The 25,759-nt window shown below is 41.1% G+C and overlaps 1 protein-coding gene across 1 annotated transcript in view; it reads left to right on the top strand.

Moving 5' to 3' along the window:
- The first annotated feature begins 1,835 nt into the window (after positions 1-1,835).
- The window catches only part of SEC63 (SEC63 protein translocation regulator), a 30,807-nt gene continuing 6,883 nt past the window's right edge, over positions 1,836-25,759 (top strand). Inside the window, exons 1-16 of the mRNA XM_028723098.2 lie at positions 1,836-2,109; positions 12,505-12,604; positions 13,824-13,938; positions 14,724-14,836; positions 15,433-15,494; positions 16,829-16,887; positions 17,378-17,428; positions 17,639-17,747; positions 18,365-18,459; positions 18,544-18,676; positions 20,567-20,659; positions 21,367-21,521; positions 21,749-21,896; positions 22,460-22,542; positions 24,120-24,179; positions 24,700-24,870. Of these exons, the coding sequence (XP_028578931.1) occupies positions 1,986-2,109; positions 12,505-12,604; positions 13,824-13,938; positions 14,724-14,836; positions 15,433-15,494; positions 16,829-16,887; positions 17,378-17,428; positions 17,639-17,747; positions 18,365-18,459; positions 18,544-18,676; positions 20,567-20,659; positions 21,367-21,521; positions 21,749-21,896; positions 22,460-22,542; positions 24,120-24,179; positions 24,700-24,870 (1,671 nt within the window). The 5' untranslated portion in view covers positions 1,836-1,985. The remainder of the gene's footprint in view (positions 2,110-12,504; positions 12,605-13,823; positions 13,939-14,723; positions 14,837-15,432; positions 15,495-16,828; positions 16,888-17,377; positions 17,429-17,638; positions 17,748-18,364; positions 18,460-18,543; positions 18,677-20,566; positions 20,660-21,366; positions 21,522-21,748; positions 21,897-22,459; positions 22,543-24,119; positions 24,180-24,699; positions 24,871-25,759) is intronic.

Below are 25,759 nucleotides of genomic sequence, written 5' to 3' on the forward strand. Positions count from 1 at the left end.
ACAAGTCCAAGTTTTTTTTTTTGTCCCACCATTTTCCCTGGGAAAACCTACTGTTTACCGCTGAATCAGAACAAATGTCAATCTGCAGAAAAACTGTTTAATGTTGTTCCAATTAAGTGGTAAACAGCAGGTTTCCGGGGGAGGGGGAGCAGTGGATGAGACTTTATATTCTTTTGTTAATTACCTGGACGTGGGTTACGGATCTCATTATTTTCCTCCCACACTTTTAACACTGTAAATGCTGTTCTAGCTATATTAAAGCATACAGGGAAAAATAAATGCTTTTCAAAAATCCAGCTCTATATTCTGTTTCCCTCTGTTGTCAAAGAGGTCAAACAGCCAAGGAAGCTTGCTGCATTGCAGCTTGGAAGCAGTGTGAACTCCCCCAACAAACAGATGAAGAAATGCTAGTATCCCCTCAGCTCCTTTTAAGGATCAGTACTAAATCATCTCCCTCCCACTCTCAATGGAGCCATACTTAAAAATATATACAAACACAAAGCTAATTTTAGATATATGCTATTAGGGTCTAAATTGGTGGTTACCTATGAAACCTTGGATTTGAAAGAGCGTAAGAAGAGCCTGCTGAACAGGCCAGAGTCCCATCTAGTCCAGCATCCTGTTCTGACAGTGGCCAGCCATCAGATGCCTGTAGGAAACCAGGAAACAAGACCCAAGCAGCATGGAACTTGCTCCCACAGGAGGTAGTGATGGCCCACAGCTTGGATGGCTCCAAAAGAGGATTGGACAAATTCATGGAGTATATAAGGCTACCAATGGCTACTAGCCTCCATTGCTATGCTCTCCTTCCAAGGAGAGAAGCAGTATGCCTCTGAATATTGGGAATCACAAGCAGGCAAAACGCTTTTGTACCCAGGTCCTGCTTGCAGGTTTCCCACAAGCATCTGGTTGGCCATTGAGAGAAATTTGATCTATGTTATCTACTCCAGAAAGGCTAATATGTGCTTGCTCAAAAATGTAATGGAAGATGGGGAGTACTAATTAGGGGCAGATACCTTCGATCAAAGTTTGCCCACTGATGCAGGCTGCAAGCAGTAGAATAGAATATCCATTACTGGGGGGAAAGGGATGTTCAGAAGCTATTGTGACAAACCTACACACATAGTAAAAGGGGCGTTTGTGGAAAAACCAGGAGATACAGCTGTTATCATCTGGTCCACTAAAATAATTCAAAATACACTGTTGCATTTTTTTGATATGCTTTCTGAACGGATAAGTATGATCAGAAACATCTCCTCCATTTTTTTAAAGTTCCTAATAGGAGTTCTCTGGAGTCAAAGAGTGATAGAAGAAGGGAACGTTCGCCAGCTGCCAGCGCAGCCTTGAAAGAGACCCTCATTGCATTCCCACCCCTCATTTCACTTTTAATTTGTATGCCGCCTTCCTATATTGCCCACAAGGCGGTTTACAAGCCGCAGGAACAACAAAACACACAACCAAGATCACACATCCGTTGCAAATAAGTCGTTGCAAAGAGGGGAAAAAAGACTTAAAAGAAACACGTTCGCACAGCCTCTCCCTCCTTCGAGTGCCACCCCCTCCACCCGAATGCTTCTGGTCGTTCAGGCTTCCTCTCTCCTCCTCCCTGCAACCCGCTGGGGGGTGGGGGGAAGGACTGGCCGCTCAGCCAATCCGGGGCGACCGGGGCCCAGGAACCGGAAGCGCGCGCGCGACGTCACAATGGTGGCGATGGCGCCTGCGCAGCGACACGTCTCCCTCCTCTGCTAGCGCTGGCGCTGCTGGGGGCCGAAGTGGGAGAACGAGAGGAAGAGGTGGTGGGGGGCGGGGGGGCGAAGCGGGCGGACGCGCTCCAGAGGCCAGTGGGTGGGGCGGGCAGGCAGGCGGGCGCTGCTCCTGTTCTCGCGGGATCCTCGGAGCGGCCGCTGCTTCGCCTGGCGCTGGCTGGAGGCGAGCGGCGAGCGCCGGGAGAGGAGAGCCGAGGGGGGCGGGGCGTGTGAGCGGCCATGGCGGGGCAGCAGTTCCAGTACGATGACAGCGGCAACACCTTCTTCTACTTCCTCACCAGCTTCGTGGCCCTCATCGTCATCCCCGCCACCTACTACCTGTGGCCTCGGGACCAGCACTCGGGTGAGTAGTAGGCGAGGGCGAAGCCGCCGCGGCTCCAGCTCCTCCGGCCGCGGTGGGCCTGGCGCCGCCGCGTGTGGGTGGCGAACCCCGTCCCTCTCCTCCGGCGGGTCCCGGGAAGCCCGCCTCCCGCCCCGCAGCGTCCCCTCGAGGGGCTTCGCGCTCTCCCTCCCCGAGCTCCTGCAGCTGAGCTACTGGGAAGACGCTGCCGGTCTCACGCCGCTGCCACACTCCGGAAAGGGTTGCCAGTCGAGGCTCTCTTTTCCTCCAGCTGTTTGGGTCGAGCCTCTGGAAGTGGGCAGAGGAATCCTAGAACAAGAGTGGGGTATTTATTTATTTTAAAAAGGAACATATCAGTGTAGTTGTTTTTGGCTTGCAGGTTTTAATGTTGCAGGACCTGCAAATGCACATCAGGTGCGTTTGGGGTGTCACGTGTGAAAGGAAGCCAATATTAACGCGTGGAATGAAAGCCTAAGGCTTACGTAAACGTGGAGCAGGCAGCCCTCGTTGACTTCGATGGATGCACTCACTGACTATATACTCCAGATCAGAGTCCTATATTCAGTGCTTGATCTATCTGGGGAAGATATCACGGACTGCTCTGTTTAAGTGGGTTAGGAGCTTTCATGTTGAAAGGGAAGACTTTTTTCTTCCTGATTACAGATAGGTAGCCGTGTTGGTCTGCCATAGTCAAAACAAAACAAAATTCCTTCCAGTAGCACCTTAAAGACCAACTAAGTTAGTTCTTGGTATGAGCTTTCGTGTGCATGCATTCTTCATCTGAAGAAGTGTGCATGCACACGAAAGCTCATACCAAGAACTAACTTAGTTGGTCTTTAAGGTGCTACTGGAAGGAATTTTTTTTTGTTTTTTTCTTCCTGATTGTGAGCATGAGAGAGATAAGGGCCAAGCAGTCTTCATTACATGGCTTCTTTGCCTGTGCACTGTGAAGCTGCCTTGGGAGGAAGTTGTAGTAGCTTGTAGCATGATAAAGATGTGAAGTAACGATCCTTATCATTTCAGTGAGTGCTTCAGAATAAATAGGTTTGTATCAAGCTCTGTTTAGGTGTAGCTTTTAGCCTAAAACGAATCTTCACTTGAGAACTTGGTAGTTAGTACACTGTACTCCATACCCCATTCGACTTTGTAGTTTTAATTTCCAGGCTCCTAGACGACTATTGGGGGATGTTTGCTGCTTCTCAGTATTTAGAACATATGTCATTATGGACAAGGATGCAAACATTGTTGGAAAGTTCGAGAGGCTGTGAGTTTTTCTGAAGCTAGATAGGAGAAACCTGCTCCTGACCTTTGCAGCAAACCAGCCAGCAAATAATAGTATCTCATAGATACTGAGCATTCCTTGCAGCAACCCCTTGTTACAGAGGTTGTGAAGTCATGGAGGTTTAAAAGACTAACCAGCCAAAAAACCAACTTTGTTACTTGGTTCTATTAATAAATAGGCAGAAATAAGTAGGGAATCATTTTGTAACATCTTACACTTCAGGAGCCTCTTTGCTCAGCTGAATTTTTTTGTTAAGGTGCTGCAACAAGTATTAGTTTATGTCAGTATCTAAAGTAGCTGTTTACAGATGTCAGCAATGGCTGAACCTAAAGCCAATAACACGTATTTTGATCTTCATGTCATTTGTGCACACATTTTGAAAGTTAATTAACCTGATATTCTAATAGAATATCTGTTAGGACACAGAACACCTAAAATAATAAGTGTTTCCTTCAGGATACAAGTTGATAAAAGAACTGATAGCAGAACTGGGCAGATAGTTTTCATTCGACCCAATGCATTATTGCAAAAGTCCCAAAATGAGGGAAACTGTATTTGCAACCATCCCTGTCTTATGTGGCATTCTTCCATACAATACACCATTGTACTATGTTAGGTAATACAATACATTCTAAGAAGGACACGTCCTACGTTTTGAATCTGTCTTCCTGGATTTTATGGCTATTTTTTTCTTCATCCCTTAGCATCATCTGAAATCATTAGTCTAATGGGATCCTGAAGCTAGATTGAAGCTGTCTAGTTTCCTGATATGTGGCTGGTGATGCATATATCTAAAGCATCTTTGCCGGATTCCTAGCCAACCTTTTCCTGAAAAGAAAGAGATACTGCCAAGGAATTCTGAATAATTTTCTGTTTCTGACTGGCTCTGAATTAGAACCTGCTTTAACATCCTCTTTTCATTTAGTTTCATAGTCCTTTACTGGGGAAAAGTAACCATTGTTGTCCCACATGCAACAGTGAATTTTGGTTTGTTGTGGCTGTACTGGGCAATAGTTCTCTCTCTTTTAAAGTAGGTCTTGAGGTTGAGGCAGAGTTCATTTTTGAAAAACAGAATGTTGCCCTGAGTGTTCACGCCAACTTTTTTATTCTGATACCTGAGTCTTCAAGGTAAACGGTATGTTTGAAAACTAGTGCAGGGCTTGAGTTGATTTTTGAGTTACCAGATAGTGCCATGAACTTTATTCTGAATTCCTAGTGGAGTACCGTATTTTTCGCCCCATAGGACGCACCGGCCGATAGGACGCACCTAGTTTTTTTTTGGGGGGGGGAAATAAAGAAAAAAAAAATTATTCCCCTCCCCAGGTGCGGGGCTGGGGCGGGGAAAGCCCGAGCTTCCCCAGACCCCAGAACAGGCTGCTATCCGCTAGCCGTGAGAGAGCCGCGCGACTTCGGGGGAAAAGTGTGTCCTATAGGGTGAAAAATACGGTAATTATTGTGTTACAAACAAACTGACAGACTTTCAACTCATTGGCAAACAGGTAAGTTAAAGCAAAAGCCTGCCTTCGGTCATCCATATATCACAATAAAACATTTGCTTTATAAGATAGGACTTAATCTATGGCAGGCATAGGCAAGCTCGGCCCTCCAGATGTTTTGAGACTACAGTTCTCATCATCCCTGACCACTGGTCCTGTTAGCTAGGGATGATGGGAGCTGTAGTCCCAAAACATCTGGAGGTCCTAGTTTGCCTATGCCTAGTCTATGGCCTTGGTCAGACATAACACCAAATTTCATTACAGTCATACCTCTTCTTGCAAACACTTCATGTTGCATTTTTTTGGGTTAAGAACGCGGCAGACACTGAAGTGTTTACTTCTGGGTTTCACCACATGCGCAGAAGCATTCTGTGCAGTTTGCACATGCGCAGAAGTGCTCTCTTGCAGTTCACGCATGTGCAGAAACACCACTCTGGTTGCGGACTTTTCAGGGTGTGAACGGCACCCCAGAACGGATGGTGTCCGCAACCAGAGGTACCACAGTACTTGGACTTGTGAGTTTCTCACTCTCCCCTTTTCTTGCACATCTGCAAGGAGAAGATTGGAAGTTTTGGTTCCACTTTCAATGAACCACTATTTAATTTTGTGTGTGAACCCTAAACTTTGGCTTATCTTAATGCTAGTTTATTTGAAACAAGCCAGCTTCATAAACCATGGCTTGAAGTTGACATAAACCACGGTTAAGAATAATTACAGTGTGTCTGGTTCAGATGTAGCGCTATACTGTAGTTAAAAAGTAAAGTGAATGATTGTGGTCTTTTCCTTTGGGCCAAGTTCGTGGACATGCAAGTAGTAGTGCAAGAACCAGGGGCTTTTTCACATGACATATAAGCACAGCCTAGCGTTGCATCAAAATCAGACCTCTGTCTAAAATCTTATTTAGCTACTTAGAATTCTGTATGTGGAAGCAGCTGTTGAACAACGTTGCTGCTTGTAAATTAAAAGTGGCAATTGGAAGAAGAAATACACGTCGTTCTGCCAAACATGGTGTTCCAGAGTTAGGCACTTTCTGGGGACATGGCATGCCATCTGGTATTGCTGTTTGTTTCCACCTCTGCCATGCCATGCTGGTGTCAGGGTTTTCTTCGCTTTGTCACACAATGCTTGTAAAGCCTGTGTGTGTTTGTGTGTTGTGGAAACACTTCACATTGCTGTTTAGCATAGCTGCAGCCAGCCTAATTTTCCAAATATTAGGAACAGACTACACTGCACATTTGGAGGTTGAAAGGGTCATTAAATAAGTCAGCATGTATAATTTATGCCGTTTTGAATAGTATATGCAAATGGGCTTTAGGGACAAAATTTTCAAAAATGTGATGGGGAAAGAGGTTATACAACCGATGGGGTAAAACTTCCTGGCGCCCTCTGGTTTTAGGAAAACGTTGCAATTTGTGCCGTTGCCGGAACTTGCTTTGCAGGTGGTGCACCTTGCGCTTCAGCCGTTGGCCACAAGCTGCGCAATCATGTGGCTGTCTAAAATGTTTCCTTTAGATTGTTTTCACCATTGCACAGAGGATGCACTTCTATCCATCATGTAATAAAGATAAAGAGCAGCGTTGCTGATGCTCTCTTTATTCTTGTTTTGTATATATGTTTGTCTATAGATCTGTTAACATTTCGTTTTTCTCAGGTTGCAGTTCAGAATGATGAAATGTGACATAGGTTGGTGGTGTGAATTGCATGACTGGCCCTTGGAAGACTATGAACAGCAAGAATACTGGGCTGTATCACACGCTTGCAGCAGCAGGGTTGAACAGACTTGGAGAGTGCAAGTTACAGGAGGGAGGAAAGAGTGAGAAGTTCCAGTTTTAGGCGAGGAAATCTTACTGCACACCACTGTCTTAAGTTGTTTATGTTGGTGCTTCACAGTGCAGTCTTCGCTGTCTTAACTCTGGAGTAAGTTCTATTGAATTCAATAGAGCTTACTCCCAGTTGGTGGGGTTAGGATCACAGCCTTCCTGCTTCTAATGTTGCAGATGCACAACATTGATGCATTTGATTAATGGTTGCAGACAGCTTCTAAATAGCTTCTCATCTGTGGTGAGTGAATTACCCCACCCCCGTGACAATCAAAGTTTAATTTTGGGGGACAGAGAGAAACACAAATTAAGGCGGATACATTGCTGGTAGGTAGGCAGGCAAACATTATGTATCAATGTCTTTTGGTATACCTTTACTGCAATCCAATTTTGTAGGGTTATTTTAACTTCTAATGTGTATTAGACCTAGTCATATATCACAGGGTTTCAGTTTAATAGGGAACAATGTCTTAAGGTGTCCAAAAATGAGGTGCTGCATTTTTAACAATCTTTAAATGTTATAACTTATGCACTATGATATGTGCACACAGAAGAATGTGAAATGGTACTCCTTGTTTCTTTTTTTTTAATAGGTCTTGTCAAAATGGCTGTGGTGTTAAGCCTGTTGAATTCAGCACCCTTCAGGTGGTGGTTCACTTCAAATTCTTACATCGCTTCTAATGATGGAAAATTAACATGCAGTTCAACTTGCCATCCATCTATATCAGGAGCAGAATGTATAATTACTTATTTTGCTGTTACACATAGGTAGCCGTGTTGGTCTGCCATAGTCAAAACAAAAAAAATTCCTTCCAGTAGCACCTTAAAGACCAACTAAGTTAGTTCTTGGTATGAGCTTTCGTGTGCATGCACACTTCTTCAGATACACTGAAACAGAAGTTGCCAGATCCTTCTATATAGTGAGAGGGTGGGGAGGGGTATTACTCAGAAGGGTGGTGGGAATGGGTGATTGACAGATAGCTGTGATGAGCCTGTTGACGACTCTTAACGACTGCAATAGGTCTTACAGGAAAAAGCAAGGGGTGAGAAGGTGAAAAATGGCTTTGTCATGTATAATGAGATAAGAATCCAATGTCTTTGTTCAGACCAGGTCTCTCCATGGTTTTAAGTTTGGTAATGAGTTGCAATTCAGCAGCTTCTCTTTCCAGTCTATTTCTGAAATTCCTTTGTAGTAAAACAGCTACTTTGAGATCTTGTTATACTGGAAAGAGAAGCTGCTGAATTGCATGCACACGAAAGCTCATACCAAGAACTAACTTAGTTGGTCTTTAAGGTGCTACTGGAAGGAATTTTTTTTGTTTTTACTTATTTTGCTGTTTTGGTTTAAGTTCCATAGAATATTGCACTGCTTAGGGAATGATAATGGGGCCTTGTTGGGCTGAGTTTACAGTATTTCTAGAGAACCGAGCTATCTTGGCACTGAGCAGTAAATGTTCATTTGATAGCTCGGTGCCTGTCTGATTATTTAGATCTCAGAGTTTTAACATATTGTGTAGGACTATTCTAAAAATATTCATGTTATCATTTGAGTATAAATCATTACATCCACCGCAGTAAAAATCCTTACTGTGTAGAGTTGCTGGAAAACCATTTGATCATGAAAAATAGTAAATTCTGATTAACCTTGACTTAAGGTGATTATGAACGTCAGTGTGTGTGTGTGTGTAAGAGGTGTATTGAGAAGCAGGTGTTCAGATGACAAAAGTACAAACAAGCTGACTTCTGGCTGCTCCTTAGTATGCAAACTTGCACATCTATATTCATGCTGGTGGGGGATGGCTGCAGACAATAAATCTTAATGTTTTATTTTATGTGTTTATATTGGGTGGTATCCAGTATTGTCCGTTTGGTGGAATGAATGAAGAGCAGAATGTCCCCTAACTCATCAAAGCATATTTCGAGGTTTATCCAAGGCCTTATCTCTCTGCCAGTCACCTTACTTAAGACTCATTGAACATAGCGTGTCTCATTTCTGCATAAGCATGCATAGGATTATGTTGTAAGACAAGGTTGGTTGGTTTATGAGCAGTTATTTAGCTGATATGGTTTTGCGTTTTCTATGAAGCAAGACTGAATAGTTGCACCACAATATTTATGTAAATCACCATGGGTTAGTTTGTCTTCCTGCTTTTGCTAGGTGTATGTGGGTGCTTGTGGTATGACAGAACATTAGTTTAGTACTCTTAAACCAGTGATGGCCAAACTTGGCCCTCCAGCTGTTTTGGGACTACAATTCCCATTATCCCTGACCACTGGTCCTGTTAGCTAGGGATGATGGGAGTTGTAGTCCCAAAGCAGCTGGAGGGCCAAGTTTGGCCGTCACTGTCTTAAACAATGGGGCTTTAGTATGGATCTGAGCTACTTTTTTTTAACGGCAATACTGCATTTGTTTACTTGGAAGTAACTCTAATTTCAATGGGACTTGCTTCTCTGTAGGCATATTTAAAATTTCATCCTTAAAAGTCCTGTAAACATGCAGCTTCATTTTTACACACTTCTTGAGAAATCACAAGCCCTGAGCTTTCTGCCAGTTAATTTGACCTTGTATTTGAAATAAAAGTGTAAATTGTGTCAAGTTTTTGTGTGTGTTTACTAAAATAAGAGTGCTCTTAAACATACTTGAACAGATCCACTGAGCATGTCACAAAAATATCTGTTCCTGGTCGGTATGGTGTGATTATGTTGGTACTTTCTTCAAGAACATGTACTTGATAATTGCAAGAAGCAGCTGCTACAGTTAGCAACGAATTCTAAGAGTGTACACATTTGCCTTGTGAAAAATCTAGGATGATCTCAGTGGATCTGCTTTCTGTTTCTTTAAACTGTACATCTTCTATACTTGAACCAAATCATAGGTTCAAGCTACAATTTTGGTTCAGCTTGATGAGTGTTCCATGGAAGCTTACATACTTCCTATGAATTTGACTGATTTACTAGTTGTATATATGGATGGGGGAGAAACTGGATTCAGTTTGCATTTAAATCCACCTAATCCATACATTCCAAAAGAAGACGCAAACCCATAACCTAGCCATCCTTTGAAATTTGCACTTCTTTGAATTTTGCAATGCAGTTCTCCAGTCAAGGTAAAATATGCACAAAACTGCACTTATTGCTGAAAATAACATATATAAATTCATCATATTGGGGAACATTGCTTTTCAAAAATGTCTGTATTGGGCAGAATTGAATACAAATGTATATATCAGTAGAAGTGCACACGAAAAGTGCTGATGAATTTCCATGAGGCTTAAAAAATATTAAAATGTGGAGAACTGAACTTGAGATTGGAAAAATGACGACCTGGGAGCAACCAAAATCGACAGTTTCATCTATCCCTAGTTGCACATCCCATCCCACTTTTTGTCTCGAATCTGAAAGCTACTCACAGTGTTTGGAAAACACCAACTGTTCAATTAACATTTCAACCTATGCAACATAAAAATGTAGAGCTTTTTGTTGGATTCTAGTGTTTCCCAAAGCTTTGGTCCATGCTTGTATGAAGGCATTTATGTCTTTGCAGATTACTTGAATAAATTGTTTAGCACATTCCTTACAGAAAATAGACTTAAAATTCAAAGTTCTAATGTCAAGTATCATTAAGTGCTTTAAAAAAAACCTGTGCATATGCTTCTTGGTTTGTTTGTATTACTTACTACAGTTTAGCCCACTGTGTAATGGAAGAGCGAAAACAAGCCATCATGTTCTTAACCAGTGACGCACAACAGTAATAAATGAGTTGGAAAGATAAACATTTTTTTTTTAGTTTCAAGAACCTATTTGCATCTTGAAACAATGGTAAAGAATAGTATGTTATCTCTTTCAAAATAATTAGAGGAATGTGCAATTTAAAGTAGAGAGACTGCACTTGTTCCACTCCCGAGAGTTACCAAGAACACACATGTATGATTGTGACTAAATGATTGGGAATGGTACCTTTTAACCACCCTTAAAAGCAAAGCTAATATTTTGATTAATTCTATTTCCATGGCCAGGAGAGTGTGGGAAGTGTAGAAACTGGGATACCTTAGATCAGGGGTGGCCAACTCCCAAGAGACTGCGGTCTACTCACAGAGTTAAAAACTGGCAGTGATTTACCCCCTTTTTTGGGGTTCGGGTCAAAGTTGTTAAGTTTTTTTTAGGGAGGAGGTAAAATGTTGAGCTTCTTTTAGGGGAGCCACAGTTGTTCAGCTTCTTTGGGGGGAGCCAGTGATCTACCGCAGATCTCCAGTGATCTACTGGTAGATCACGATCTACCTGTTGGACCTGCCTGCCTTAGATAAAGAGAGAACTTGCTCCCTTACTCCTAAAGGAAAGCAGTGTGGCTTCAGGCAGAATGCCTATCAAATACATGTGTTGAATGTCAGGCTGCATAAAAGTCAAGACTAAAGCAGACTTAACTTTACCTAAGTACCGTTTATAACTACCTGCTGGATCAAAGAGATAGTGGGAATTATCAACATAATGATAGCAGCGCCATTAGTTAGAGCTAAAAGGGACCAGGCTAGAAGACTGCCCTTTACATGTAATGCCAAACCAGAATACTGTAAAAGGGGGCGACTTAGGATGGAAAGAAACACTCCTTAGCTCAGTTCTTTTACCTTTATTATTATCATCAAGATGGCATTACAACTAGAGTTCTTTGGTTCTAAGGCTCTATTTAAATGCTTGGATGTTGCACATGCATGTAGAATTGCAGTGCCAGAATTAATGTTGAAAGTTGGATCTACAACACTTCTATTGCAGAGGGTTGGAAAATATTTAAGCACAGTCCTTAACATGTATAGTTAAAATCTCACTTTAATAAGGGTATTTATCTTGCATTATTCTGCATTTTACAAATATTTCTGCATTTTAAGATAAGAAACAAGTTACCTTGACTTTACCATGCATTCTGTAAATTAATTCAGTTTGAGGTTTAAAAGCTAATTTAAATTTTGCTAGTTCATGCATTTCTATTGTGATATCCAAGCAAAACCTCTTTAAAACATAACTGCAAGACAACTGAGTTGATTTACATAATGGAGGACATAGGTTTGCATAATATATAAGCATGAGCAACCTTTTCACCTCTGAGGTTCATACTGTATCTATAAAATATCTGGTTCATTATATCAAATTGCATATTTTGCTTTAATTTATATGTTTAATATCACTCAAGGAGATGACTTCAGGTTGTGCTTCTCCTTTTGATAAGTAAATGGATAATTTATTTAGACTGTTGCAGTATGTAACCATATTGACACATTGTAGTTGTCAATTGTATCTTCTTTTGTGTGAACCTGTAATTGAAGATGATACTATGGCCCAGTTTATATGTAGCAGCAAGCAATAGCTATTGGTTTACTGTGAATGTAGAGATCACTCTCGCTTCACTCCTCCACCAGCAAAAATGGGTGTTTGTCTTAGTCTTATGTCCAAATGGGCTATTGCAGTCTGTTTTGCCCAACAGCAAACCCTTGTCTTCATGTAGTGGCTTGTTTGAGGAAACCTTAACCCGCAGTCTGGAAGTAATGCTAAGCCGAGGATCTTGGTTTGGTAATCCCCACTCATTCTAGAAGAAAGGTGAAGCAGGAGCTATTTGCACATTCATGGTAAACTGTTAATTAATATTTATATGGTGTGCAAATAAGTGCCTATGAAAGAGTTGAAATCTTAGTCTTTATAGTTAAATTATAATTTTTTTATTTTTATTTTAAGGTTTGAGCAGATTCAAGAAATCCAAGTCACTACTTGTTTTGCTACTACCAAAATTTAAAACGACCTTTTTCCTTCACAGAGCAAATTCGCTTAAAGAATTTAAGAAAAGTGTATGGAAGATGCCTGTGGTATCGATTACGGTTGTTAAAGCCCCAGCAGAATATAATTCCTACCATAAAGTAAGTATCGTTTATTGTCTAGAATTTCTGTTCTGTTATTGTTGTTAGTGCAATGTTACTTTTCAGTTGAAAATGTAATGTGGCTTTCTGTAGTATGATGCCGGACGATCATTCGTATTACACCCGTAGGTCTTAGTACACTTGTGGGTGGACTGACGGGATCATAACTATAAAGAAGCTATAAAGAAACTATAAAGAAGATCAAAGGTTGAACAACACATCATGGAAGGATTCCACTGGGAATCCAAAGTGAATGGTTTGGATCTGCAACTTTACTGGGCAATTGTGCTCCTGATTTTAAACTGTGTTCTGGGGTTCTTAAGAAGTTTATTGGGGGTTCTTCAATGTGAACATAAGTAGCAGACAAACTTCACTGAAGGATGAGTTACCCATCCCTATTGATCTTATCTTTAGAAGTCTAGACACAGGGAGGTGTTGGGTGTATTTTAGGTGAAATTAATTATGTGAAATTATGGAGGCCTGATACTTTACATGGATTTGGAATGTGATGCAGAACAATCCTACAGTCTTTTGTGTTGCATGAGCTTCCATGGACACCGTAGATTTCTTGGCAGATGAGTGTGTGTGGAGAGGGTTTCCTTAAGATAAGAAGGATGAATTAACTGGTTTGAATGAATTTACTTCACTGTTCTATTAGGGCAGGTGTGCGGAGCCTTTGACCTCCAGATGTTGCTGAACTACAACTCTTACCCTTGACTATTGGCTCTGCTTGCTGGGGCTGGTGGGAGTTGTAGTTCAGCAACATCTGGAGTGCTAAAGGTTCCCCACACCTATATGAAGGCATGTATTGAGAAATCCACATTGGTTTCGCATTCTTGGCAAGACAGCTTATATAGATGCTTCTAGTTGGTCATCTGCTTCAGTGCACCACACACAAAACCCTTCCATGTTTATTTTCCCTTTTAATAGAGTGCTACAGAGAGGAATCACATGCCTCCACAATGAAAGGCATTCCTCCACAATGAAAGGAATAGGAATTAATAACTTAGAACTGAAGAGAGATGCGTAAAATTCTGGGGAATGCTTATTCAGTTTGCATTGGTGATATTATTCTGTTCCCATTAATTATGAGAGGGAATAGCTCTGGGTTTTTGGCCATTGGGATATTTGTCTGTGATACTGTCTTTTCCCAACATATTCATACAAATTGGTTACATACATGTCTGAAATTCTTACTTTAATATTTCAAATTCAACAGGAAAATAGTTCTGCTTGCTGGATGGGCACTGTTTTTGTTTCTTGCTTACAAAGTTTCCAAAACAGACAGAGAATATCAAGAATACAATCCATATGAAGTATTAAATTTAGACCCAGTAAGTAATATCCTTTACTATTTAATACAGTTTTAATTCAGTTTGACATAAATGTACATGTACAGAATAGAATAATGGGAAGGTTAAAGTAGATCTGACCATGCTCAACTGCCTAAATGTAATAATACCATATACACCTTAGTTATTTTTTCTGATTAAGCAGTTTATAAAATTTTATAAATAAAAAAATATGGGGCACAACTTTCACATTTAAACCCCCCTGTAATTACGCATATATGCTTTCAAACAAGATTCACTATTCAAAGTGCTCTGTAAGTTATATTTATAGATAAGCAATAAAATGAAGATGGCAAAGGTAGCAAAGGCAGAAATTTGGTAAGGGCATATCCTTCAGTCCTTTACAGTCTGGGTTGGCAGTTTTGGACTGACATGACTTTGGTGGGCAATCTGTGCTTGGGCCTGAACAGGGAGGTTGTATCCCCATTGATTCTTATGGGCTTCTCAGAATTCATTGGTTCCACTGAACCTATTGGGACGAACTGAACATGATACTAAGGTGATCATATCATCAGGTCAAGTATTTGGGTTGGGGGAATACCCTTTTCCTCCCCCACTGCATATTGATCTGGGGTGGTCAATTTGGTTCTAACTGTATAGGAGTCCTTTCAGCATATAGCTGTAGACATGAACTCTTTGTGATACATCTTTGCCTTCACTTTGATTGTCTATTGAGTGGTGCTGAGAAATTAGAGCAGGTGTCTTAAGCAGTAGAAGTTCTCATTAATAGGTTTGATATAACTAACTTGAAACTTTTACCTTAATAGGGAGCAACTGTGTCAGAAATTAAAAAGCAGTACCGTTTGCTATCGCTGAAATACCATCCAGATAAAGGAGGAGATGAAGTTATGTTTATGAGGATTGCAAAGGCTTATGCAGCGTAAGTTTCTTAATAAGTTCTGTATATAGGATGGGAGGTTGATAATGCAGGCTAATACTTGTTGATACTTAACATCATGATCTAAATCTGAGTCACTTCATCATGTTATTCAGCAATTGCTGCAATAACAGCCTAATATTGCTTGTACTGATTCTTGTCTTGCCCTAGCTAATTAGTATATCTCCTCCTAAATGAGTAAGTTGAAGTTGCAAAAAACCCAGCTTGTAAAGTAGATTAATATCATCTTCTAGCACTCAGGTCTATTGGTTTAGGAAATCTCATCTGATAGCTTTATTGTACTGATGTTTTGCTCATTTTGCCCCACCTTTACCCTCTAGCACTGCAGTCTCTTCTAAAATACTTTGTAAAACTCCAGAGACATGGTACAAATTTGCATGATTTCCATAAAGTTGGTGGTAAATTTGGAACTCTGTGTAGCCCTTTGTTGATAAACTTCCCTTTTGTTTGTTTGGAATGAACATCTAGGTGGTCAAATAAGTTGTAGTCACTGAACAGCAGAGGTCACTGTTCCCTTAAGGAACAGTCAAGGAAGTATTGAGGGGTTTTCTAACATGCTTTCTGCCTTCATTTGCTAGTTTAACTGATGAAGAATCTCGAAAGAATTGGGAAGAATTTGGCAATCCTGATGGGCCACAAGGTAGACCTACAACAACAACTTCTTCTTCTTCTTCTTCTTCTTCTTCTTCTTCTTCTTCTTCTTCTTCTTCTTCTTCTTCTTCTTCTTTCTCCCTTCTGATTGGGTTGCCCCAGCCACTTTATATATCTTTATCTATATATATGAGTTTATTTAGTACTCCAACTTTTGTCTGGTGGTGGTTGGAGTTTTATTCATTTTGTTCACTGTTACACATCTTTGCACCAACTGCACATTTCCATACACCCAAATCTAGCATTTTTCACTGAGCCCCTCCCCCACTTAATTATCTAAATAACCAGCCTGGAAAATTTCTACATGTTTTGTTTTGCTTTGTGAATTGATTTTGATGGGTAAGAACCTCAGTTGCAGTGTTGTCCAGCACTTAATTCTATTAAATTACATGTAAATGAGTAACACTGACATAAATGATTGCTTATGTGCAGGCAGAGATTGCAGCCATAATATGCAATACTTTGTATGTGCAGTTTCCTTATTACTCCAGTACAGTCACACATGGTGTTCTCTGCCTGCAAAGAACCAACTCATGTGAAGCTCTAGCCAGGGAGCTGGCAGTTGTATGGTGAGTACCTCCTTGTCAGTTCCAATTGCCATGGCATCGGCAGCACTGGGAGCTTGCTCTTCAGTAAGCTATTCAGCTGGTCTGAAACCAGCTTGAAATGGTTCTGATAATCAGTATCATTCAGATGAGCTTGCATGGCAGCCACCTGATCACACTTTGGCCAGGAAGGCGATATTTGCAACTAGCCAATAGTTATTACAATTTTCCATGTCTAAGGAAAAGTTCTTTTAGGAGCAATCTCACAACCTCCTGTTTCAAGGCAGCTGGGACTTGATTAGTTGCATAAAGGAGCATTCACCACTTCCTGGACCCAGCTGGGATTCTTTGCCTGTGCATAATTCTTTTTCAAGTGGTTATCTGTGCTTTTTTTTTTTACACAAATCGGCTCACCCTTCCTCCTCTAAGTCCCTTTTGTTTCTTGGTGGATGTGAGGGAGTTGAATGGAAAGTGCTACCCTAATCTATCAAGCCATGCATCAGTAGTAAAGGATTCCCATGAGGGTTAAGAACCTGAGCATCAGCTCCCTGGCTAGAACTCTAGAATATCCCAATAGTTTGTTCTGCACAAATGTGAAACTCTATCTGTGACTGCACAGACAGTCGTTTCAAGAACTTCAGTTCCTGTTTTCCCAACATACAGGAAGTACTGGAAAATTTTTTTTAAAATCCACAATATATACAGCTTTCACAAATGCATGAATTCATTTGAGTTTACTGTCTTACTATTTCATAAACTGTTTTCTTGTTCTTTGCAGCTACAAGCTTTGGGATTGCGTTGCCAGCTTGGATTGTGGATCAGAAGAATTCTATTTTGGTATGGTAACATTCTGTTCTCTGCCAGTTTAACTGTTCAAGCTGAAAACCACAGTGCAGATTACTTATGAGTATTCACGGGTTCTGTAGTTTACAGAAAGGTGACAATCCATGCATGCAGGATATTTATAAGCCTTGGCTTTTATGTAACCAGCTGTGAGGAAGTGCTTATGCACTTGCCCATTCAGAGTTGTGGACTAGTTTTATAAAGAGTTAAAATGCATCTAAAATGCTTCAGCCCTGGAATGGTGCACCCCTTGGAGTATTTAAAATGGTCTAGCAAGAAAAACTTAAGGTGGGCTTTCAGTACAAATCTTAAAATATCCTACTTGATTGCTTGTAAGTTTCTGAATTTTTTACTTTAAGTGCTCTGTGGTTTAGTCCTTCAAACACCTTAACATATGGCTGCAGTGGTGAAGACTGATTGCTCTATCTCTAATTACTTATGACTTGGTCAGAATGTCTGATCTTCTCCCATTATATTCTTCTAGGTCCTGCTTGTTTATGGATTGGCATTTATGGTTATTCTTCCAGTGGTTGTAGTAAGTATTTAGGAAAGGGGAAAGGTGCGTTTTGGTAAAAGCTGGGGCTGCAGGGTGGGTCACTGGGCTTACAGCCATATTCCACCTGCTCATTTATTGGCCCTGCAAGCACACTTTTACAATGCAGAGTGTCAGAACTGGAGGCTACATTATTTTGACATATTTTAATGAAATTAATAACTGTCACTTTTTCTGTCTTGAATGTTTTAGGGTTCCTGGTGGTATCGATCAATACGCTACAGTGGAGACCAGATTCTCATCCGCACCACCCAGATTTATACCTATTTTGTTTATAAAACAAGAAACATGGATATGAAAAGTAAGTTTCAGAGTACCAGTTAAAAGGATGAATTGTTGAATTCTGCACTCATTTAACTGTTCTTCAGCATTTAAAAATGTAACTCTCCGTGTGGAATGCCTAAGCATTCAATGGATCAATGTTTCAGTATGCTTAGGGGTTTCCTTTAGAATCCTGCTCAGTTCCTTCAGGGAGACATGGGAACTTAGGATGGTAAGTAAAGTGGTGCTGCCACTTTAGACTTCAGGTGGAGATTTGCATGACTGAATGCTCTTCCTCCTATAACCCTCTCTTGCCACATATAAAGAATTAACACATCTGAGCGAAAGCTAGACTAAAACAGTTTTCCGTGAAATACAGTTTTTAATGCAGATTTTTTTTTAGCATTCATGTGAGCTTCTCCTTACAGTGGTACAGTTCAGATATATGCTTGCCTACCTCAGTGAGAACTAGGCCCATTGTGGTGGCTGAGAAAACAGCTCCCGCCAGCTTTTATTGTATCCTGATTTCCTTGTCTGGAAGCAGACATGCTGGCAGTGGGAAGGCATGCTAACACTTTTTTTTTGGAGCTGGGCAACTGTAGTAAAAGGGTATTTCCAAAAGCTTTCTTTGTATTTATATTCTGGTTTTCTTTGCAGGGCTTATAATGGTTTTAGCAGGTGCTTCCGAATTTGACCCGCAGTATAATAAAGATGCAACAAGCAGACCTGTAGACAACATTCAAATACCACAGGTTTGCTATTGCTGAGAAAAGTTAAACTACGTGTGTTGGTGCCAAAATATTATTTAGTTAACCCCCTTTCATTTGTCGTTTCAGCTAATCAGGGAAATTGGCAGCATTAATTTGAAGAAAAACGAACCTCCTCTTACCTGTCCTTACAGCCTGAAGGCCAGAGTGCTCTTACTGGCTCACCTTGCCAGAATGAAAATTCCTGAGACACTTGAACAAGGTACCTTGCTTGAGAAACCACAACATCAAAAAGCTAGAACTAGGCCTTGAAGTGGAGCATGTCAAGTAATAAGTTCTGGTCTTATCACTTTCTTGGTTTTTATGGCCATGTGTGCACTGTATTTTTTTTTGTAAAAAAGGAAAACCACAAAGGGATCCATATTTCATGCTAAGAAAAGCGGAATTATGCAGCCTGATAAGTTATGCAAATTAAATCCATTGAATAACTTACTTTCAGTAGGCATCATTTATAGCTTTTAGTCCTGGAAACCATATTGCACATTTGAAATCTTGCCTCTACCCCTGGGCATATCAAAATCTCTCTGGCTTCTGAGGTCTGAAGCTGCACCAAGCAAAATTGGCTTCCCCACTCAGATGTCAAAGAGAGAGATAATTCTACGACCTTCCGTAATATCTGAAGGCAGCCCTGTATCGGGAAGCTTTTCATGTGCTGTTTTCATTCTGTTGTGTTTTTGTATATTCTGTTGGTAGCTGCCCAGAGTGGCTGGGGCAACCCAGTCAGAGGGGCAAAATTGGACACAAACCAATTTGGAAGTTTCAGGCTCTCCTGTGTATGAAAGTGTCACAAACTCTGAATCTTTCTTTTGACCTCTTCAATCGGACTTCTTTGGGTTTTGGGGTTTTTTTTGGGTTTTTTTAATTACGGGGTTGAGAAGAGATAAGTGTTGCAAATATATCACCTCTCACAACCCTGCTCCCCCCCTTTTTTTCCAGAAGGGAATGGAAAAACACTTTCTCACCCACCTATGGAGTTCCTGTTGATTAGGCCTCCTCAGTGTCATTGCAGTATTATTTTGAAGTGCAGCATTTTACCTTTCTGCTTCTATCCATTTACTTAGGATCACTTAAAGGGGCACACTCAGACACTACTGGGTTGGGGAGCTAAAAAGTCCCTCTGCTCTTGATAACTCCAGCCATTAAAAATAAATAAATCAAAACCTGCTCCTATCTTGTCTAATTCATTTGGACACAATGGTCACAGAGGAGGACGGAGCTCCAAGGAAGGGACTTAGTTCAGTGTTAGATCATCTGTCAGTTGCATGTTGAAGGTTTCATGTTCAATCTCTGGTGCCTCCCTAGAGAGCTGCTGCCAGTTGGTGTAAGCAATACTAAACTAGATGGACCAGTGGTCTGAATTGGTATGAGGTAGCTCCCTGTGTTGCTGTTGCTTGAAAGAGGCCATTTCAGCACTTGTTTGACAAGTTGCGCTTTCTACAGTTCCCTCCCTTTTTATTACCCTACACAGCAAAGGTGACTAACCTGTGGCCCTCCAAATGTTTTTGGACTACAGTCCCAGCCAGAAACACCGGTGATCAGGGATATTGTAGACCATCATCATCAGGAGGGAGGAGAGAGATGTACATACAGTAAATGGAGCCAGTGTGGTGTAGTGGTTAAGAGCAGTAGACTCGTAATCTGGGGAACCGGGTTCGCGTCTCCGCTCCTCCACATGCAGCTGCTAGGTGACCTTGGGCCAGTCACACTTCTTTGAAGTCTCTCAGCCCCACTCACCTCACAGAGTGTTTGTTGTGGGGGAGGAAGGGAAAGGAGAATGTTGGCCGCTTTGAGACTCCTTTGGGTAGTGATAAAGTGGGATATCAAATCCAAACTCTTCTTCTAAAGCAGTTGAAAGTGATCACGCTTTAGTTTTAGGTAAATCTTAAGTATAAGATTGTTCCAAAGGGTGACACGATTTCAAAAGAGTGGGATGGGCCACACATTATGATACTTCTCTCTGTATAAACATAAGGAACATAAGGGCAAGGAGATATTAATAGCAGTATAACATAAGCAAAAAATGAGACAAAAGCTACGTGTGTGGCAAGATTTACCTTATATACAGGACTGTTGAATGTCTTATGTCTTGCAGATCAGCAGTTTATCTTGAAAAAGTGTCCTGCTTTGCTTCAAGAAATGGTTAATGTAATCTGCCAACTAATCATAATGGCACGTAGCCGTGAAGGTAAGAATAAGCTTTATTATATGCCAGCTTGTAAAATATACCTTCACATCCTCATGAATTCTACAAGATATCGATAATTTGCCCCTCAGAATAATTTGTTTCTAGGAGATACAGGCAATTTATTAGGGAAATAGGTATAGAAAGAAGTAGCCAATTTTCTGTAAAGAAAGAGAAATTTTCTTATGTGAAGTTGGCATTTCATGTATTGTTTTTTTAAAAAGGCTTTTACTGACTTATGTCAAATCAATATCTAAGGGAGGTCTCCAACAAAGTAGTTACATTAGCCCAAAGATTTCCATTTGCACAACTGACCTTAACCCCCCTCTCCTCCCCTTGCCCTTCAGAACAGATTTATGGGGTACAGAGAGTGAGGAGGGGGGAATTCTGTTGCACTACTGGAAGTCCTTGTGCTAATGGAACTACTTCATACCACCCTAAATATTTATTTTGAAAATAAGATACTGAAGTGGCTATTAAACTGTGTTGCAATAATACACAAAACTTTGAAACAAAACAGTATTTTTTTAATTAAAAAACCAGTCTCCCCCCTTTTAATGTTCTCTCCAGTTTCACTGAATTATACAGTACGACCTTAGAGAATTGACGTATTTAGTAAAAACTTTTGTTGTATTAATTCCTGAGTTACTGAAATGTCTCACTAACAGTTTAGTATACATTTTTTTTCTCCTTCTCTCCCATTCCTCCAGAAAGAGAGTTTCGTGCTCCATCACTGGGTTCTCTGGAAAACTGCATGAAGCTTTCACAGATGACTGTTCAAGGGCTTCAGCAGTTTAAATCTCCACTCCTCCAACTCCCACACATTGAAGAGGACAATCTCAGACGGGTTTCTAATCATAAAAAGGTAAGGTCCTGTAGGTCATCAGGAGCCATGTTCAAACTAACTTGCTCTATTTATGACTTGGAAAAAGTTAATTCCACAATGCCTTAACTCTGTTATTTAATTTTCCAGAGAGTGCCACTGTTCATACTTTCTGTTTCCACTGTGATAGATGTTAGCAATATCAATAAATTATGTGGTAGTGGGTTTTATTTTTGGAAAATAGAATTTTTGCTCTTTTTTTTACCAAGTACAAAATCAAAACCATCCAAGACTTGGTGAGTTTAAAAGCATCGGATCGCCACAATTTACTGCACTTCCTTGAAGATGAAAAATATGAAGATGTTATGGCTGTCCTTGGCAGTTTTCCACATATCACCATGGATATAAAACCCCAGGGTAGGTGATGTTCTAAATGTCCACTCTTCATTATTTGGTATGCATTCATGGTGCACTTAATGGTGTCTGTAGAATTTAAATTGTTTAGCCTTAAGGAATTGCAGATTTCCTGCATTCTGTAGTCTTAGATTTAGAGTTTGAGAAAGCTCTAGCTTGCAAGCCAGTCTTGGACTGCCAGTGGGTCCAATTTGGCCTCTCCTTTGCCATGCCCACTTTCCAATCAGAAGACATCACCAGGTAACATCAGTTCAATTCTGTGCAGAGTGCTGCCTCAGCAGCACATTTCCTGTGAGGAACACTCTGGTGAACCAAACACCTCTCCACACTCCTTGTGCCACATTCAGAAAGTCCCTTGAGTCTTAACGTTCAATTGGATGGGTGGTTAAAGGTGCCAGTGAGGGCTTTAAGTTGCATTTTCAAACTTCTTTTAAGATATTCTCAAGTAGGATTGCAGTCATAAATTTGACAGCTGAGTGAAGCTTATTTACAAGGAAGCTATTAAATTGAGAAAAAACCCAGTGCAAATTGATGTATCCTTTCACCCCTTCCTCTTCCCTCCCAAGTTTTGGATGACGAGGACAGCAACAACATCACAGTAGGATCGCTCGTTACTGTTTTGGTCACCCTAACAAGACAGACAATGGCAGTGAGTATTCTTATTTGCACACATTATTTTGGGGTTCAAACTTTCAAAAATGTATGTTGAGCAAAAAAAAACTTACTTCCATCTAACTGCACATCTGGTTCATAAATTGAACAGCAGTAGTCAATGATATGCCCTGAGTCATCATTGATGGCCAAGGACCATATTTCAGTGGTAGAGCCCTTGCTTTGCCTACAGAAGGTCCCACGTTCAATCCCTGACCTCTCCAGGTAGGGCTGGGAAAGGCACCCTATCTGAAGACCTCAGGACTGTCTGAAACTCAGCAGTACTGAGCTAGATGGGATCAGTGGTCTCTATATAAGGCAGTGTGGTGTTTGCCTCCTAGGTGGGTCATAAGGAAAGGGTTAAAATGAGTGTGATGTGATTGGCCAGTGGAAACTGATAGGAGGAGTTAGGGTTAGAGTTGGGAGTTGGGAGTTGAAGAAGGAAGAGGGAGGATATAAGTCTGTGCATTGGTCGAGTTGTGTGGTGAAAGAGTGAGAGGAACTGTTAGGGGGAGTCAGATAGTTAGTTGGGATAATCAGTATGAAGTTGTTAGGAACGAATAGGACAGTTAAGGAACTAAGATTAAGAAACTGCCAAGAAAAATTAACTGAAACCATAAGCTTGTTCATGCCTATAAAATAAACTTGATTATTTGTTAATGTTAACAACTGACTGGACTCTGTGTGTACCCATGAGAAACGGGTTGGTGGCAGCGAAGAAGGCAATCACAGTGGTGGCACAGGGTCAGTAGACTGTCAAACGTCCGGGGCCCCTGTGTGATCGCCACAGGCAGGTTCCAATGTTCTCATGTATTAAGGGTCACTGAAGATAAAACACCAGAGAAAAGAAAATTTCAGATTTCACGTTCACATACTTTTCTGTGCAGTCAGCCTCACATACTCAGCTGCCAATCATTTGGAAAGCAAGTGATTTCATGTTGGTTAACCAGTTTTGTAGACTGGATGTAGAATTATTATTATTATTATTATTATTATTATTATTATTTATACCCTGCCGCTCTGGGCGGCTCCCAACAGAATATTAAAAACACAATAAAACATCAAACTTAAAAAAACTTCCCTAAACAGGGCTGCCTTCAGATGTCTTCTAAAAGTCAGATACAGTGGTACCTCGTGTTACATACGCTTCAGGTTACATACGCTTTAGGTTACACACTCCGCTAACCTAGAAATAGTGCTTCAGGTTAAGAACTTTGCTTCAGGATAAGAACAGAAATTGGGCTCTGGCAGTGTGGCGGCAGCAGGAGGCCCCATTAGCTAAAGTGGTACTTCAGGTTAAGAACAGTTTCAGGTTAAGTACGGACCTCCGGAACGAATTAAGTACTTGACCCGAGGTACCACTGTAGTTGTTTATTTCCTTGACATCTGATGGGAGGGCGTTCCACAGGGCGGGTGCCACTACCGAGAAGCCTCTCTGTTAATAACTAGAATCTTTGTATGTTTGAGGAGTGAGCTAGTGCCTTGCCCTAATATTCATTCGGAACATTGAGTTGATCATGAATTCATGTTGTTGGCATTGTGAGACTAATAGATTTTGCTTGCCTCCCTATTCAGGAAGTATTTGAAAAAGAGCAGTCGACCTGTTCAGCTGAAGAGCAGCCTGCAGAGGATGGCGTAAGTTCAGAACTAGTGGTTTTGGGTGACTATGTTGCATGTGCTCCTTATCTTAGAAATAAATGGAAATACAGCTACATTAAAAGCATGCTCCTCTGCTGTTTGCATAAGTATCCCACTTAACCCTGTCTCACTTAACCACGGCTGTCAAGAGCAGTGTGATCGATGTTGGAAACTAAAGCAGATCTGCGCCTGCTAAATCTCGCGTGCAGCCACCATTTCTGATGATAGTTATGCAGTGTCTTGTCTCATCTTGGCTTGCCTTTCTCATGGCCTTGGCTTTTCCCTCCACCAGCTGACATGTAGCATGTGTTATCCATTGGCACTGGGGAGGCTGGCTATCAAACGTAATGCTCTGAGATCCAGAGGTGTCCTGGCAGATACTGTTGCCCCGCAGGCTTGCTACTTTGCTACAAACTTAAAAAGGCTCTGAGGTTATCGGTTGTAACCTTTAAAACACTTGAAAGCAGCTTGACGTGGAAGCGTCCACTCTTGACGTTACACCCTTATTCCTTTGCAGCAAGGCGATGCGAACAAAACGAAGAGCAAAGGATGGCAGCAGAAGAACAAAGGGACAAAGAAAGCTTCAAAATCAAAGAAGAAGAAAGTTGTGAAAAAGAAGCCTGCACCAGCACCTCTTCAGCAGACGAAGCAGCAGAAGCAAAAGCAAGCAAATGGAGTAGCAGGGAGTGTATGTATCAGCACAGATGGGAGTGGGGAGGAGCGGCTAAGCTATGGGACCTAACAGAGAGCACTGACTAAAATCCTAGGGAATAGTAGAACAGTGTTTAAGGCAGCCCTTTTAGAAGTCAAAATCAAGCCAAAATCAAGCCAACAAGCTGCATATTGTAGGCAGTGTAAAATCACCTTACTCAGGTTAGAAAAAACAATGCTGTTATTCAGGATTCAAAGGCAGTTGAAAGAAATTTCTGTCAGTTGACAATTTATTGTTGCTGTCCATCCTTATCTAGGACTCATAGACTGGAGACGGGGGTGTATATATATATTATATCTCACACACAAACACACACACACACACGTTTATCTATGAATAAAAACTGCAGTATATCAGACTTTTATTTTAGATAGAATTTGATAACATGACTTCATTTGTTTCATTAGGCAATATTAGTTGTCAGCCTTTTCGTAAGATTTTTCTAACTGTTCTTTGAAGAGATGGACATGGCTACAGCAGGGGCCAGGAACCTTTCACCTGCGGGCCACTCTTGGCCTGTGAAGCCATTTTCCCCAAACCATGACTGCCTGTCCCACACAAAACATCATCTGTGACATCATGGCTGCCAGTGCAGTTGGGGGTATTGAAGTGTGCTCCTGATTTTACATTGGCAAGAGGAAGCAGGTTTTGTCTTTACTGCCCATCAGCCGTTGGGTGATAGAGCTAAAGCCTACTGCATCGACTGCATGTGGCACTTTGAAGTCCCAAATCACTTGGCATAATTGTGACATCGAGTGATTGACAGGTGGCACTCCTGCCCGCCTATCAAATTTGTCCTGCAGTGCTGAAAAGCCATCCATGAAATGGAAGGATTCAGTGCAGTATTTGAACAAATCTTCTGTTC

The sequence above is a fragment of the Podarcis muralis genome, chromosome 3 (assembly GCF_964188315.1).
Source record: "Podarcis muralis chromosome 3, rPodMur119.hap1.1, whole genome shotgun sequence".
NCBI lineage: Eukaryota > Metazoa > Chordata > Lepidosauria > Squamata > Lacertidae > Podarcis > Podarcis muralis.